Source organism: Populus trichocarpa, chromosome 13 (assembly GCF_000002775.5).
Source record: "Populus trichocarpa isolate Nisqually-1 chromosome 13, P.trichocarpa_v4.1, whole genome shotgun sequence".
NCBI lineage: Eukaryota > Viridiplantae > Streptophyta > Magnoliopsida > Malpighiales > Salicaceae > Populus > Populus trichocarpa.
The window spans coordinates 13,224,492-13,240,168 of NC_037297.2; the positions used below are offsets into that span (position 1 = coordinate 13,224,492).

The 15,677-nt window shown below is 34.8% G+C and overlaps 2 protein-coding genes across 2 annotated transcripts; both read right to left on the bottom strand.

Annotated features, from left to right (window-relative positions):
- Positions 1–1,584: 1,584 nt before the first annotated feature.
- On the bottom strand, positions 1,585–3,625 carry LOC18104558 (ras-related protein RABA1f). Its single transcript, XM_006376341.3, has 2 exons — positions 3,200–3,625; positions 1,585–2,396 (listed from the first exon to the last, which is right to left on the bottom strand). The coding sequence occupies exons 1-2, from the start codon at positions 3,418–3,420 to the stop codon at positions 1,967–1,969; spliced, it is 651 nt and encodes a 216-aa protein (XP_006376403.3). The 5' UTR covers positions 3,421–3,625; the 3' UTR covers positions 1,585–1,966.
- A 1,577-nt stretch (positions 3,626–5,202) lies between these two features.
- Positions 5,203–15,416, bottom strand: LOC18104559 (uncharacterized). Its single transcript, XM_006376342.3, has 19 exons — positions 14,998–15,416; positions 14,683–14,757; positions 14,338–14,488; positions 14,038–14,106; positions 13,764–13,936; positions 12,695–12,832; positions 11,943–12,068; positions 11,123–11,221; positions 10,212–10,332; positions 9,967–10,030; positions 9,788–9,842; positions 9,586–9,710; positions 8,967–9,040; positions 8,202–8,251; positions 7,306–7,392; positions 6,766–6,816; positions 6,604–6,687; positions 5,812–5,862; positions 5,203–5,518 (listed from the first exon to the last, which is right to left on the bottom strand). The coding sequence occupies exons 1-19, from the start codon at positions 15,292–15,294 to the stop codon at positions 5,435–5,437; spliced, it is 1,974 nt and encodes a 657-aa protein (XP_006376404.1). The 5' UTR covers positions 15,295–15,416; the 3' UTR covers positions 5,203–5,434.
- Positions 15,417–15,677: the final 261 nt, after the last annotated feature.

Below are 15,677 nucleotides of genomic sequence, written 5' to 3' on the forward strand. Positions count from 1 at the left end.
TACAATACAAACAAGGAGGAGGAGAAAAACTCTTCTCTACTTAACTCAACTCACTCTAGCTTTCTCTATCTTCTTCACTCTCTTACATTCTCAGCTCTTTATTGAGTCTATTTATAGACCAAGCTAGGAGCAATGGCCATAAATCACGGCAGGATTTATGCCACCATTTATGCCTTAAATTGAGCCTCCACCTTGTGCTAAGTAGAGATGAGTTGTTCTCATTAGTATATAGTGGAGGTGGGGCATTGTTTGTCTCCATTTTACTAACAGATACATGGATAAGATTCCATACGCCTCAACTATCGGCTCTTTGATGTATGATATGGTCTGTACCAGACCAGATATTGCATATGCAGTGGGAGTCGTAAGTCGATATATGAGCAATCCTGGAAAGTAGCATTAGGAGGCAGTAAAATGGATCATGAGGTACTTAAAAAGTTCCTTGAAAACCTGTCTTAGTTTCACAGCTGGTGGTTTAAAACTTGAAGGGTTAGTAGACGCTGATCTAGCAGGAGATGTTGATAGCAGAAAGAGCACTACAGGATATGTATATACTCTAGGACGTGCTGTTGTTTCTTGGAGTTCTACATTGCAAAAGATCGTTGCTCTTTCAACAACAGAAGCTGAATATGTTGCAGTCTCAGAATCAGCAAAAGAGATAGTATGGTTGCAGAGTTTCCAGAAAGAACTAGGCAAGATGAATGGAAATGGTACTCTATATAGCGACAGTCAGAGTGCAATCTTACTTGCCAAGAATCTAACATTTCACTCTAGGACTAAGCACATTCAGATCAAATATCACTTCATTCGACAATTGCTTAACGATGAACAACTAATGCTAGAAAAGGTCTGTGGAAGCAAAAATCTAGCTAACATGTTAACCAAAGGAGTTACACTTGATAAACTGATATTGTGTAAAACTACGATTGGTTTTCAAAGATAAAAGATAATTTCATTGTTTGTCTCCAAGTGGGAGATTGTTAGTAAAATGGAGACAAACAATGCCTCACCTTCACTATATGCTAGCGAGAACAACTCATCTCCACTTAGCACAAAATGGTGGCTCCATTTAAGATATAAATGGTGACATAAATCCTGCCGTGATTTATAGCCCTTGCTCCCAACTTGGTCTATAAATAGACTTAATAAAGAGCTAAGAATGTAAGAGAGTGAAGAAGATAGAGAGAGCTAGAGTGAGATGAGTTGAGTAGAAAAGTTTTTCTCCTCCTTGTTTGTATTGTATCAAAGATTAGTTAATACAAATCAGTAGCTCCGTGGAGTAGGCAAGTTGCCGAATCACGTAAATTTATGTGTGTTTGATTTCTAGAATTTCCTAACACTTATGGCATAAAGAGGTCATCATGGATTGTAATATGTAGACAGAATGCAGGCAATCCTTGAAACGTTAATATTCCGGAAAGTAATTGCAGCAACCCAGAAAAATCATGAAAGAATGCTGATCTTTCATTTGGACAATAGCCACTGCATAGCAAGGCTAAAAGAATAACTTCTCTGACCTTTCAATTTCCTAAATGTTAAAGGACAAGCTTGGTGACAGCTTTGGTGTGGTGGAAGTCAATGGTGTAAAATAATAAATCAAGAATCGATCAATCAATCAAGTTGAGCAATTGCCTTAACAGCTTCCAAATTCAAGCAATAAATTTGAATCTAAACTAGAGGGTTGAAACTGTCTACAAATTACAACAACACTCCAAGGAACAAACTTACAAAAGAATAATCAGAAAAAGGAATGGCAATCAAATGCAAAAGCCTCTTGGATCCATACCCCCTTCTTAAGCTTTCTCTCGACTTCAACAAGTTTGCTTGTCTCTAGGCAAGCAATTGGACTACAACTATCCATCTGAACATTCTTGTTGTCTGAAAGGCGACTTCAAATAATAAAAAAGCAAATTATAAAATAGGAGAAAATATTACCACCAATACCTCCTTTCTTCATCTATTCTGACTATGCGGAGCAGCATCCAACCTTTTTCACAGCTGATACATCATCTTTGCCAACATTAATAGTCTGTCCCTTGGGCAAGGCTGCAGGGTCATCCCCAACATCAAGAGCCTTCCGGCTGACTACATGATAAATCTGAGTGAGCACTTCTGTGAAAGCATTTTCAACATTCAAGGACTCCAGGGCAGAGGTCTCCATGAAAAAAGTGTTCTCTCTCTCAGCAAATGCAGTGGCATCCTCAGTAGTAACTGCACGCAAGTGACGCAAATCTGCCTTGTTTCCCACAAGCATAATCACGATGTTGGATTCGGTGTGATCACGAAGCTCCTTTAGCCATCTCTCCACGTTCTCAAAAGTGACATGTCGAGTGACATCATAGACAAGCAAGGCACCAACGGCTCCTCGATAATATGCACTAGTAATTGCACGGTATCTGTATCAATGAATACAAAATAAAATGAAAACTGCCTTCCTTATTATATAATGAGTGGAAATAATACACACACACACACACACACACACACTTCCATTCTCTCCCTTTCTTTCTACTTGTGTCAACACAACTCATACAAGAGCAGATTGGATCACACTCCATCTCTCAAAATGATGTTTTTATCTCCTAGGGTGGATGCAAAATGAAGATAGAAAATAAACACAGAGATCAGATGAAAACACTGGACTATCATATTTCTTGTTCTCACTTTAGTCTTTTACAAATCCAAAAATGAAAACTAGCAGCAACTCAAAAACAGCTATTTGTTATCGAAGGTGCAAACCTTTGATCCCTTCCTCAGCAAATTCCAAATCTCCAAATAGACCAATTCAGGTCATTTCAGCTCCTAACATTTTTGGCATGGGAATCCCATTTTGATCTTATTTTCCATAACGTACATTTTACATTCATGCAAAAACAAAAAAAATTTTACAGATTAAGAAGGCCATTAACTACTCTACAACTACAACCAGAGCATATCATAACGAACTTGATCTCAAGTAACCAATGAAATGCACATTATGGCAATCTACTAACACCCTTTACCATCTTCAATATGCAAAAACACTAAGGTATCAAAAACCCAAATCAGAAAAGAAAGAAAAAACAAAACTTTATAGCATAAACCGCTTAAAGGCATACAGATCTGATAAACTCAAATGCAGATTTCACAAAACAAGACAAAACCCGTGTTAGAAAACTAGAAAGATCCATGATTTGAGATTAAGAAAAAAAGATTAGACCTTTCTTGGCCAGCAGTGTCCCAAATCTGAGCCTTGACAACTTTATCATCAACATGGATACTACGTGTGGCAAATTCAACACCAATAGTGGATTTGGATTCCAAACTGAATTCATTTTTCGTAAATCTTGACAAAAGATTGGATTTTCCAACACCAGAATCACCTATTAACACTACCTTGAATAGATAATCATAGTCATCATCAGCCCTGTAAGCACCCATCTGCTTCGCTAAATTTCTTGTTTTTGTTATATGGAAAAGGAAAGGAAAGGAAATGGAGAGTAATAAAGGTTTGGTCTTGTTGTGTTGTTGGGCTATATGTGGATCTGTGTTGTAGAGTTTTTGAATTTTAAAATGTTGAACATTCTTTGCTTTTTCTTTGAGGGAGGGAGGGAGGGAGGGAGCTTCTTGTGTGTTTTGTATAGAAAAATGGTGTTAGATATGAGAGAGAAAAAGAGAGAGACTCAAAGCTTTATCAATAAAATATTAAGGTTGAATTATTTCTTTTTTATTTTTATTTTACTTTAATTATAATAATTTATTTTTATTTCAGATTTATTTAGAATTATTTAAAAATATAATAATTATTATTTTTTAAAATATTTTACTTGAAAATATATTAAAATAATATTTTTTATTTTTAAAAATTATTTTTAATATTAACATATCAAAACGATCTAAAAATATAAAAATATATTAATTTAAAATAAAAAAAATATTTTTAAAAACGTTTTTGAAATGCAAAAACAAACAAACTCTTAGTATATATTTAATATTGTTGTAGCAATTGCTTTTTGTTTGAAAATATATCAAAATAATATATATATATATATTATTTTTTAAATTTTATTTTTAACATCAATGTAACAAAATAATATGGAAAAATAAAAAAAATTATTTTTAAACAAATATTTTTAAAATACAAAAACAAATTGTCTCTAACTATAAATTCACATGACTACATAGTCAAGATTAAAATGGAAAAAAGTTTCATTAACTAATAACTAGTTACTGTTACTATATATTAAAATTATTTTCATAAATTTTCTTTTGGTTTTTACCATACAAAAACAAAAACAAAATTATTTTCTTGGATAAAGTCATTTATCAATTATACTCGAATTTTCAAATAAAATAACTCCACCATAAAAGAGTCTTGAAATTATAATGATTTTCAAAAAATAAAAATAAAAATGAAATGTAAATTTGTTCAATTATATTTAATATCTCACAACCAACCCGTGTCCATCAGAGTCATGCCTTCCTGTTAAAATATTTTTAAAATTTAAAAATATATATAAAAAAAATCATCAAATTAATAATAAAAAAATAGAAAAAAAAATCTGAGAGCATATAATATGTTCTTCTAAAAGTTGATTCAAAAGAGACAGCGTCGTAAGATGAACAGTAAAATATAAAAAAATAGTTCTTTATAACATTGTTTCTGATTGCTATGCATTCATTAATTTTATTTATTTATTTATAATTATTTTTCTTTTCTGGTCAATTTTTGAAAGTTCTTGAGAAAATTTACAATTCACCTTAAGCTAACCACCTGGCTTCGAGCCTTCTAGATATTTGAAAAGGTATAGCACAAAATGGCAGAATCAATCAACATAGAGTATGAACATGGATTTATTTAATCACACCAAAAAAATAAAAAAATAAAAAAGGTGTACATAGAAAGGTCGTTAGTTTTCCATTAATTGAAAATCCCATTACTAAATTGATTTCCAATCGTGTTCTCCATTATGAATTTTAAATTTCTTAATCATGTTCAACGGTTCAATTTTCAACTTTTCTTTGGGGATCACACTTCCAGATGAAAATCTGATGTAAACACCAAAGTGGGATGTTGACAACATTGTTTGTCGTTGTCGTTTTCCTTTTCATTCAACAAGGTACAAGAACATGTAACGTTCATGTTTTTCCATCTCTACAAGGCATATATCAAGAAGATGATTTCAAAGATTGGTCCTTGAACAGTAGAAAATTCTTGGAAACTTCGAAAAATGCTCCCCCTTTAGATTAACCTTTAGCTTGGAAACAGCAGTAGCAGCAGGATTCTTCAGTACATACCAATATGATGAATTTATCAGACATTATTGTTTCAAAACCAAAAACACAAGATCCCTTGTATTATTTGTCAGTTTGGTATTTTTCTAGCATTACCTATATAGAGGCAGACAAAAAAACGAGGACAACAGGTAACAGCTTCTGGTGCACTCGATAGATTTCACTCCTTCAGCCTTTTACTCATGGTTTTACGCTTGTTAACTTCCAGGTATCTTTTTCTCAACCGGATGGTCTTAGGTGTGACCTGCATGGGCAAAGATTGTATCAGACACGTTATGGAAAAAGGTTCACTGCCATATGAAAATATACAGGACCTAAAATATGCAGCTAAGCAGCATGTGAAGGAGCTCGCGGTAGCAGAATTCAAAAGGAAAATGGATACAAAGTTCTGAACCAGTTCTTAAGAACCATGAGTTATATGCAAACTAAGTGTAAGTCTGGGGTCTGATATTCGATACCAGAAACAATCAGAGCAAAAGGTTACCCCTGTGACCATGTCAACCAAGAATGGTAAAGAGAATATTAAGAGAAATGTACCTCAATAAGCTCATCGGAAGCTACATAACCAATGGCTTCTTCAAGCGTCATCTGCACAAAATTGTTTTGTGATGTTAATAATCACGTGTAGATCTGGGAAGTTTTAATTCATAGCATGCAAAAAGCTGCCTAAGCTGTCTACAGCCCTTCACTTTTAATGGACATTTCTTGTTCAAGAGCTTAATAGAAAGTGTCAAGACTGCTTTCAAAGTGTTGTCAGAGTTAAAATTGAAACTGTTAAACTCAACAGAAAAGCATCAAAGTAGGTTTTCACACGTATGGTACTCGTATTCTAGAACAGGTTCCATAAAAATGATGTCCTATTTGTGGTGTCCTAGAAAGATCCTTCACTCCCATCCAGATGCACTTTCAATTTGTGCTTGAAAACTTTACTGTTATCTCTAAAACCTGTAAAAATTAAAAAATTAAAGTAGGTCTTCATACATATGGTCCTAAAATCCCAAGACAAGTTCTATAGAGCTGATATACTATCTGTGTAAAGTTCTTGTGAAACCCTTTTGCTCCTGTCCAGATGCATTTACAGTTAGTGCATGTACGAGGAAAAAGAGTTAAGAATCACTTGAACAGTAACTCTTCATGTTTTTTTTTCCAGGTTTTGTTTCTTATTTTTTAAATTTTCCAACAATTCTTCGTCTTTTCTCATTTTGTTTGTTTACTTGGGTGCGACACTTGTGCACAACCTGGATACCTGGATTATTCCTTCAGTGATTTCTAATTGTTCACTTCCTAACCATGAAGAAGAAGAAGAAGAATTAGTTTCCAATTGCATACCAAGCGAGGTGGAGAAAGTTTCACATTCTCATCCTTGCCAGCAGCACGCATGTTACTAAGTTCCTTTGCCCTAACTGGGTTGACCTGTTTAAGGAAAAAAAAATTAGTATCATTGAACAGTAAATGAAAATGGATAACATGGGAGGCATAAATCCTTCTTACATCAAGATCTGTATCCCTTGAATGTTCGCCGACAATCATGCCATCATATGTCTGCAAAATAAAGGATATGAAAGTAAGCAGACACGCTTATGCCTTTGAAAACAACTTTTAGCCAGTAAATGGCCATTGTCCTAGGATAACCAACCAGCCCAAAACTGCACAGTGAATGAATTATGATATAATCAACTTTTTCATGACTCGTGTGCATTCCATGTCAGTCCCATTTGTGCCTGGAGCAATGACAAGATGGTAAAGCCTTGATAGCATGAAAAATGGTTCATGAGAGAGATATCCTATCTATATTATTAACGGAATCTTTTGAGAGCACCTATTTTCAAAGGAGTACGGCGTAGTTGTTATGAATCAGGACTTAAAAAAAGAGTAATCTTAACAGAAATTAAATTTCTCTATGCATGTCTAACATGAGGAAGCATGGGAAAAATGTAAAAACATTTCTTCACTAGTTTCAGAAAAACACAGATTCAACAGTCAGAAAGATAAACAAACAGGTAAGTGTTTTCATTTTTGTAAGAAAACAACCTCCATCCCAGGACTAACAAAGAGTATTCCACGAGGTTCTAGACTCGTTAATGCATAGGCTGTAATAGCACCATAACCCATCGATACCTGTTCAATCAAGCAACCAAAATTAAATCAGGCCCAGAACAGAAAAATAGTAGTAAAAAAAACACACAACTTCTTACTTCAATGACAAGAGCAAAACATACAAAAATTAGGTCTCTATTACCAACACATGATTCCTAGGGAAAAAAAGACTGATGGAATACTCAGACAATTAAACATGTTCCACCATATAAATTAGGACTCTGCCAGCAGTGTTTTAAAATTTCTCCATACCCCTTAGATGAGGTTCTTAAATGGGTATTGAAAAGCTCATTCCAGTGATGTATCAATACAGGGCACAAGAAACAGGATATAAGCAAGTCACGTAAGACCATTCAATGAAATTACTCCGCTAAGTCACCAGGATCTAGGGAGTGGATGTTAAAAAAAAAGAAAACACTAGGGAAGGGGGGGAGGGGGGGGGGGGTGTAAATGACGAGCCAATAATCCCATCTTCATAAACAAGCCGGACCAATAGGGTCTACAGGAAAAATCAATGTCAAGGGTTATTTATAAGAGAAAGAGTAACAAGTACAAATAAAGCCACTAATGCTGAATAACACCAATTTATATGCATAAACATGGAGTATGCACAAACAAGGAGGTTGCTAATGCTCACTTAACAAGGTGATTGATTGCCACCTAGCTAGCAAAGTTTCCCAATACAATAAGAGTGTTCACATAAATATATAATGCCCCATGTAGTAGTAATGAGGAGAACCTCGATTGAATCATAAGACGATCTCCACTCAATTATGATAACAGTTTGGCTATTATACAATTTCAAACAAAAAGGAATGAGGAAGACATACCAATACTCCCTTTCTAACATTTCCAAGTGGGCCCCGATGTTTTGCATAGGCTGCAGTTTGCAAAATAAACCACATGAGCACCGTACAATAGAAAGAGTAAATAAAAAAAGCTTAAGCAAAATATTGGGATATGGGGGAAATTTAAAACACTGCAGGCAAATTAAGCATTTAGTTCACGGGAATTTTCTTCCAGTGCTCACAATTTAGATAGAGATTAATGCTAGATGGGGAAAAACTTTTGAACTGTGTTTGAGTCAGATCTTGCACATTTTGTTTGAATAGGAAGGCTGTTGAAAGTTGCAAGTTCTGCCATTTCTGAATCACATCAGTGCGTGTAATAGATGTACGGTAGCACCCACATTATGGATGTATTACACATGAAATCATTAGCATTTCTCTTGGATCAAAAACAATTCAATAATTTAACATACTTGCTCTGAGTTGGCATTGAATGAGATTTGTGAGATCCCTGGCAACAGCCTGTTGCCAAAACAAGCCAACCTAACTCTAGAAAGACTTGAAAATTTCCCCCACATTTGTATAGCTGGACAATGGACAGCCATGAGCATAGACAATGATTACAAGTGAAACCTCCCACACTAGAATTTGTGGACTATATATGGGAGGCCAGCACAGATAAACTAGGACCAGAGTCAGGTAAGAAAAAAAATTGTCACATCAATTAGGGATCCAATTACATCACACTAGGGATAAAACAATTTCCAAGAAAAAAGACAAGGAAACAGAATCTCAAGTAGAGCATACTCAGGAAAGCACGATGCATAAATCCAGTTCCACGTGTGTCACTGCTGAACACACTTCTGTAACCAACCAGGCCTCTGCAGAACACAATGAAAGAAAAACACGGATGTTGTACATTAGTGGCTTGATATAGTTCATAGTTGAATCAAGTATTCAGCAACTCCTTCTGTTAAAAAAGGCCCTCAATAACTCCAAATAGTAGCTTATATTACAAGTCACTAGGCCCATGATATCGAAAGGATTAAGTTGCAACATAATTGAATCATGCCATGTGCTCAAGCAACCAATGATTGAACTTATGTGAGAATGTTATAGCACACAACATAAAAACTCAAGCATGGGGTATTTCAAACTGAAAGCACAAAATATGAACTTTTTGGATAAAAATCAATAAATTTAGCAAAATATGAATTAATTGGATAAAAATTAATAAACTTCAGAAAAAAATGTATCCAAGTTTCATGGGGCGCTAGAAGCTAAGTTACTCATATTTGTACATATGCATATATACCTACAATGAAATGCATAATGTGCAGAAGGACAGTATAACCACACAAAAAAACCATTATTCATAATGTGTCCAAAAAATAAATGCTCTCATGCAGACAAGTTATACACCGACCTTGATGGACAAGTCAAGGACAATCTAGTCCTGCCAACATGCCCAGGAACAGGACCCATATCGAGAACCTCAGCTCGTCTATGAGATAAAGCTTCCATTATTAACCCCACATGCTCTTCATTTATCTGAAATAAAATCATATGTGAAAATCTCACAAATCTTGTGAAAGGAAACCATTACACATATAATTTTGAATTCTTACCTCAATGGTCACTTCTTCAATTGGTTCAAGCTTCTCCTTATTCTCAGTTTTATACCTGATTCAACAAAGTAAATTGTCCAAAATATATAAGAAAAGGGACATCACCTGGTTATGGTCCCCTCTATAGCAATGGAAATTAGATTGCAATAGTCGGTGCCTCATTTAACAATCAAACTCACATGACTCTAGGAGGTGAGACGGACAGCTCAAATCCTTCACGTCTCATATTCTCAATCAAGATCCCTGTAAAGCATAAACATCTGAAGTCAGAACCACGGTCAACAGATATTACACTTCATGCTATCAGAAATTTGAGACACATGAAAATGAAACTGATGTCATTGTAAACCTTAGTACTGTGAATTTTTTATGCTTAATATGAAATAAAATAGCACCACACAATTTAGTGTCAAGAAGAACAAACCAAGTTGAAGTTCTCCTCTTCCCTGAACCTCATATGACTCTCCAATGGCAGGAAGCACATTGATGGCAAGATTAGTTTCTGCTTCAGCCATTAACCGATCACCGATTTTCCCTCCAGTCAGCTAAAAACATATAAGAAACACAGAAGTAAAGAAGTACACAATTACTTCTTGTGCAGTGGATAACATTGAAACATAAATAAATATAATGGTTGCCCTAAATTGATGTCAAGCAAAACAATATGGAATCAACATGACATCTTGTAAGGTGTTAAAAGAAATTCAACAGGGAAAACTATGATGGCATTATTGATGACACTCTCGTAGTGCCATGACCAGTAACATTATGAAATTCCTTCTAATATCTTCCAAAGAAAAATCTAAAGAGATAGAAAAGGCTTGAGGATGGGAAAGAGCAAGGGATAACATCTTGGATACTCTTCTGAGCATCACTCCATAATTTAACAACATGTTCTAATTTATGTGCATTTTTTTCTTTAGTGGGACAATGGGGAAAAAAGCTCTGTTAGATTGAAGAAGATACATGAATGCAACAAGTCTTCATTGTTAGAAGTACATGAGATGCTAATCCTTTATACCTATCAAGAAATCAAGTCTCCTATCAGAAAAAAAGTCCAAAACAAGGAGATCTTTATCTGCCTATTTGTCAGAAGAGAAGCAAATAAGCATGCTTCGCAAACAGGAAATTGATTTGTCAATCTACTTCCCAAAGTGGCTTTAAAATCCCGAGAAGTTCATATAAGAAAAATCCAAAGAAGACAATCCACAATTAATTAAAATCTATATAAAAGTCATTTTCAAGTGTGATTCTCCACCTTATACGTGATATATATATATATATTGATTTACAGACATTACACATTATGACAGAAAAGAAAAGTGAAACACTTACATGGGTTCCATCTCGACCAGCAAGAGGGGAGTCATTGACACCAAAAGTCATAGAAATGGTCGGAGGATCTAGCTCAACAGTTGGCAATGCAGTCATAACCTAGAAGATACCATCATGACTAATTTAGATTAAACCCAGCTGTTAGCCTTTTAATTGGCATGGTACTTATAAAATATCATCATTGTTTCATGTAAAGAAAAAATCAGATCATGCTGAATTCAAGAAAAGTACGAGAAATCACTTAAATTCAGGGGCAAAGACCATACAGATTAAAAGGCATACAAAAGCCTATATGATGGATGATCGGATAAGTATTAGCATTTATATTTAGTAGGTAGTTAGAGATTTAGTTTCCATATCTACTTAGTAATTCTATTAGGTTTTCCTTTTTCTTTTTTTTTTTTGTTTGGGTGCCTATAAATAAACACCCAACCAGACATTCAGTTTGATTGTTGAACATTGAATAAAATAAACTTGAGTTTCTTCGAGAGAATCAGTTCTCTTTGTTTTGGTGATCTTAGTGGCGGTTCTACACAAAAGGTGCTCACGATGATGTACATAATGCTGTAACTAAAGTATGAATGAAAGAAAGCCTTGGCAATCATTTCATTTTGTCATACATAAGGTAGTTGCTTATGCTATTTGAAAGAAAAGAAGTAAACAATAATCTGCTAACATGCAGCCATGAGCAGGTATGTAATCAAGAATTCTGTGCTAAAACAAAGTGGTATATATTCAGTTATTTTTCAAAACAACAAAAATGTTATGCATAAATGGCAAAACACCCCACTGACACTGCGCAAACAAACTAGCAGTATACCTCCACATTAGCTACCGTGTGGCCTATTACTGGACTAGCCATCCCAGCCATGGATATTATATCACCAGCTCCAGCGCTATCAATTAGAGCCATGCTTGTACCCTTCTTTTTCATTAGCTTTGTAACCTACAAGATAAAAGATGAAAGTTACAAATTATCACAACCACTAAACAGCGCAATCATAGCATTGCTACAGTAAGTTATGGCATATTACATAAAACTGGTATCATCTTAAAATACAATTCTGAAGAATTAAGTATCCAACCTGAGCTATTTAAGTAATGTTATGTTCGGAACCAATGCCAGCCATGCATTTTTCAGCATAACTAGTTTACCAGATTTCATGATTTCAATGGAGTTGAATAAAAGTTCTTAATGATGCTAGTGGCGTTTGTCACTGGGTGGTAAGAAAAAAAGAGAGTTACAAAAAAAAGAGATGCAAGTACTTGGGGTTGCTGAAACTTAATAACAGTTGGAAGGGAATCAGAAATGGATAGACAAGAAAATCTTTACTAGAATTTATAAAAAATGAGTCCGAATATTGAGCATTGAAGCTTTTCTGCAACCACCCAAAAAGTGAAACTTTTCTTTGGGTTAAAAGGAAATGAAACTTTTTGTTCAGATCCAATGACAGGCTGAACTGAAGAAATAAATAGCTGCTGCATGAAGCTTCACGAACTATCTATATAGTTAACTTCTAATTATTTAAGAACAAGGCATTTCTTCAAAAGCATTTAAAATTAGATACAAACCTTTCCTTCTTCAATTTTTGTAACCCCAGAATCTGTGCTCCGTAGTCCATGAATTCTGTCTCCAACACGAACAGCTCCAGAAAAAACACGCCCAGTTAATATTCTTCCAAGATAAAAATCTTTTTCCATCATGGAAACCTGAAACGCAAATCTAGTTTATTAATTGAGAACATGAAAAGAACCCAAATATTTAAGGGGGGGAACAACACTATAATGAGTTTGGGGAAAATGGCAACAAGATCTTTTTCTTTTCAAATGTAAGGAACAATGTGTATCCTGGATTCTTAACTGACAGGCTTTACTTCCTAGTAATCTAAACAATTTTGAAATATCTACAGTGCATCATTCCCTTTGAAAGATGTTGAATAATCCTAAGACTCCAGATTCATGCTAGGTTTATCTATCTATTTCCTTTTTTCCTCGTTCTTCATTTTTCTTGCAGCTTCAGCTAGTTATATTGTGTACAGCTATCATCCTAATCACTTCTATTCACTTATTAACAAGTTGCAATGCTGTATGATTTCACCTAGGCCATCCAAATTCTAACATAGATTCCAGCATCAGGGCTATCCTAAATCTGCTCTTAGTTTCACATAATACATACGGAGAAATACCATCAACTATGTCTCTTGCTTATGCTTAATAGTTATTTTGTGTACAACTATCATCCTAATCACTTCTATTCACTTATTAACAAGTGGCAATGCTGTATGATTTCACCTAGGCCATCCAAATTCTAACATAGATTCCAGCATCAGGGCTATCCTAAATCTGCTCTTAGTTTCACATAATACATACAGAGAAATACCATCAACTATGTCTCTTGCTTATGCTAAATAGTGTACGATGGGTGGGACAGGATGTAGGTTTGGATATTTGAACAAGAGAAGAAAAGAAATATGAAAATAAAACTAAATTCCTATGATACAATATGCACACAAACACGAGTGTGCATATAAGATACATACATGCAGTTCAAGGCCAAAAGAAGAAATGCACACAAGCATACATGCAGACATGCCACATTCAGGTGTTCAATTTAATGCATCTATTAGTGATGAACACCAACCAGCATCTGAAAAGGGGCATCAAGGTTAGCTGTTGGTGGAGGAACATGTCTTATGATGGCATCAAGCAATTGTGACATATTCTTCACATCAGCGGGAGGATCTTTGGTGAAGGAGGAGGATGCCCATCCTTCTTTAGCAGAAGCATAAAGAACAGGAAAATCCAACTGCTCCTCTAAAGCAAAAGGAAGTTATTAAATTGAGAGTTCATTCCACTGTATCAATCAAGATGGTGAAAAAATCATTTAAGTTTTCAGTTTCCCATTTTTCTTTCACCTGTAGCTCCAAGATTTGCAAACAGATCGAATACTAAGCTCTCAACTTCATTGCACCTCTCCTCAGAAACTGCACAAATGAGGACCAATAACACGAGAATCCATTTGCTAGTTAGAAGGTTTTGTACAAAAAAACACAAAAGGATCAACACTGTGTGTAAGCAATAGATAAGCAGCTTGAAACTTTAAGTTTGCTTCTGATTCCCTATTTAAAAACTCCCATTACATGATGGAAAGATCATGTAACAGCAAAACAATCAACTTTTCATAAAATGAAATCTTAAAAAGAATTCAATCTAACCTGCAGGTCGATCTACTTTGTTCAAAAGTAGAATAGGACGTAGACCATACTTCAAGGCTTTAGCAAGAACAAATTTTGTCTGTGCAAGTGGACCTTCACCCGCATCTACAACTAAAATTGCTCCTTCAACCATCCCAACAACCCGCTCAACCTATTATCATCAGAACTTATGAATAAGTTAAAAACAATACACATGAAAAATAGCATAATTGACTTCTAAAATAAAATCAATCCTTCTACAACAACACTGCACAACCACTTCAGCCAGTAGACTGGGAATTCTATTGTATTTAACTCCTGAGACCCTAACAATAGTCCTAAAAATAAAACCAAAAGAAGGCATACCTCTCCACCAAAATCAGCATGTCCCGGTGTATCGACCATGTTTAGCTCATTCTCCTTCCATGAAATTGCTGTAACCTGCAAACAACAATTCCTTCATCAGAAACAAACATCAAATACGAAAGACTTCCACTTCACTGACAGTTCAAAACTAGAGGTACCTAACAAGCATAAAACTAAACAAATTGCATAAATCTTATTACATAGACAAAAATACTGAAGAAAAATATCTCCAAAAAAGGATTTTTCTGAAAATAAAAATGTTACTGAACGAAAATACTGAATTGGGTAACAATTAAAAACAAAAAAATGAGTGACCTTTGAAGCTATAGTGATTCCTCTCTCACGTTCAAGGCTTATAGAATCCATGGCTCTCTCATGGGGTATATCAGCTCCACACTGCCTCAGCAACCGATCCATTAATGTTGTCTTCCCATGATCGACATGAGCTATGACAGCAACGTTTCTTAGTCTACTTGGATCCAAGGATGGATTTGGTGCTGTAGTGGCAGAGGTTGCGGAGGCGGTGGAGAGGAAGCGGGGGAAAAGGGTGCCGCGCGGGGAAAAGGGTTTTCTGGTGGTGGACCAGAGAGAACGGAGGAGTGGAGCTACCATTTGTTTGAGAAGTAAAGCGAGATAAAATGGTAAAACAGACACCGAGGTTTTGGTGATGTCTTTGGTGTTTGAGATGTGGTTCTATGTAGGGTTTAAGAGTTACCTGGGATTTTTTTTTTTCCAGGATTTTGAGACATGAAAGGGTTTTGGAGTACGGTTATTATTATTATTTTTAACCACCTCAACTTTTTTTTTTTCATTCAAATCTTATTTTTTTCATTTTTTTTATTGGGTATTTTTACTTTCAATTTAATAATTATAGTGTGATTTTATAAAATTAATGTTTTGTAAATTATAAAATAATGTTTGTAATTATGAATACACAAAAGAATAAAAAAAACAATAAAAATACAATATAATATAATCTATAGTTGCAATAGTTA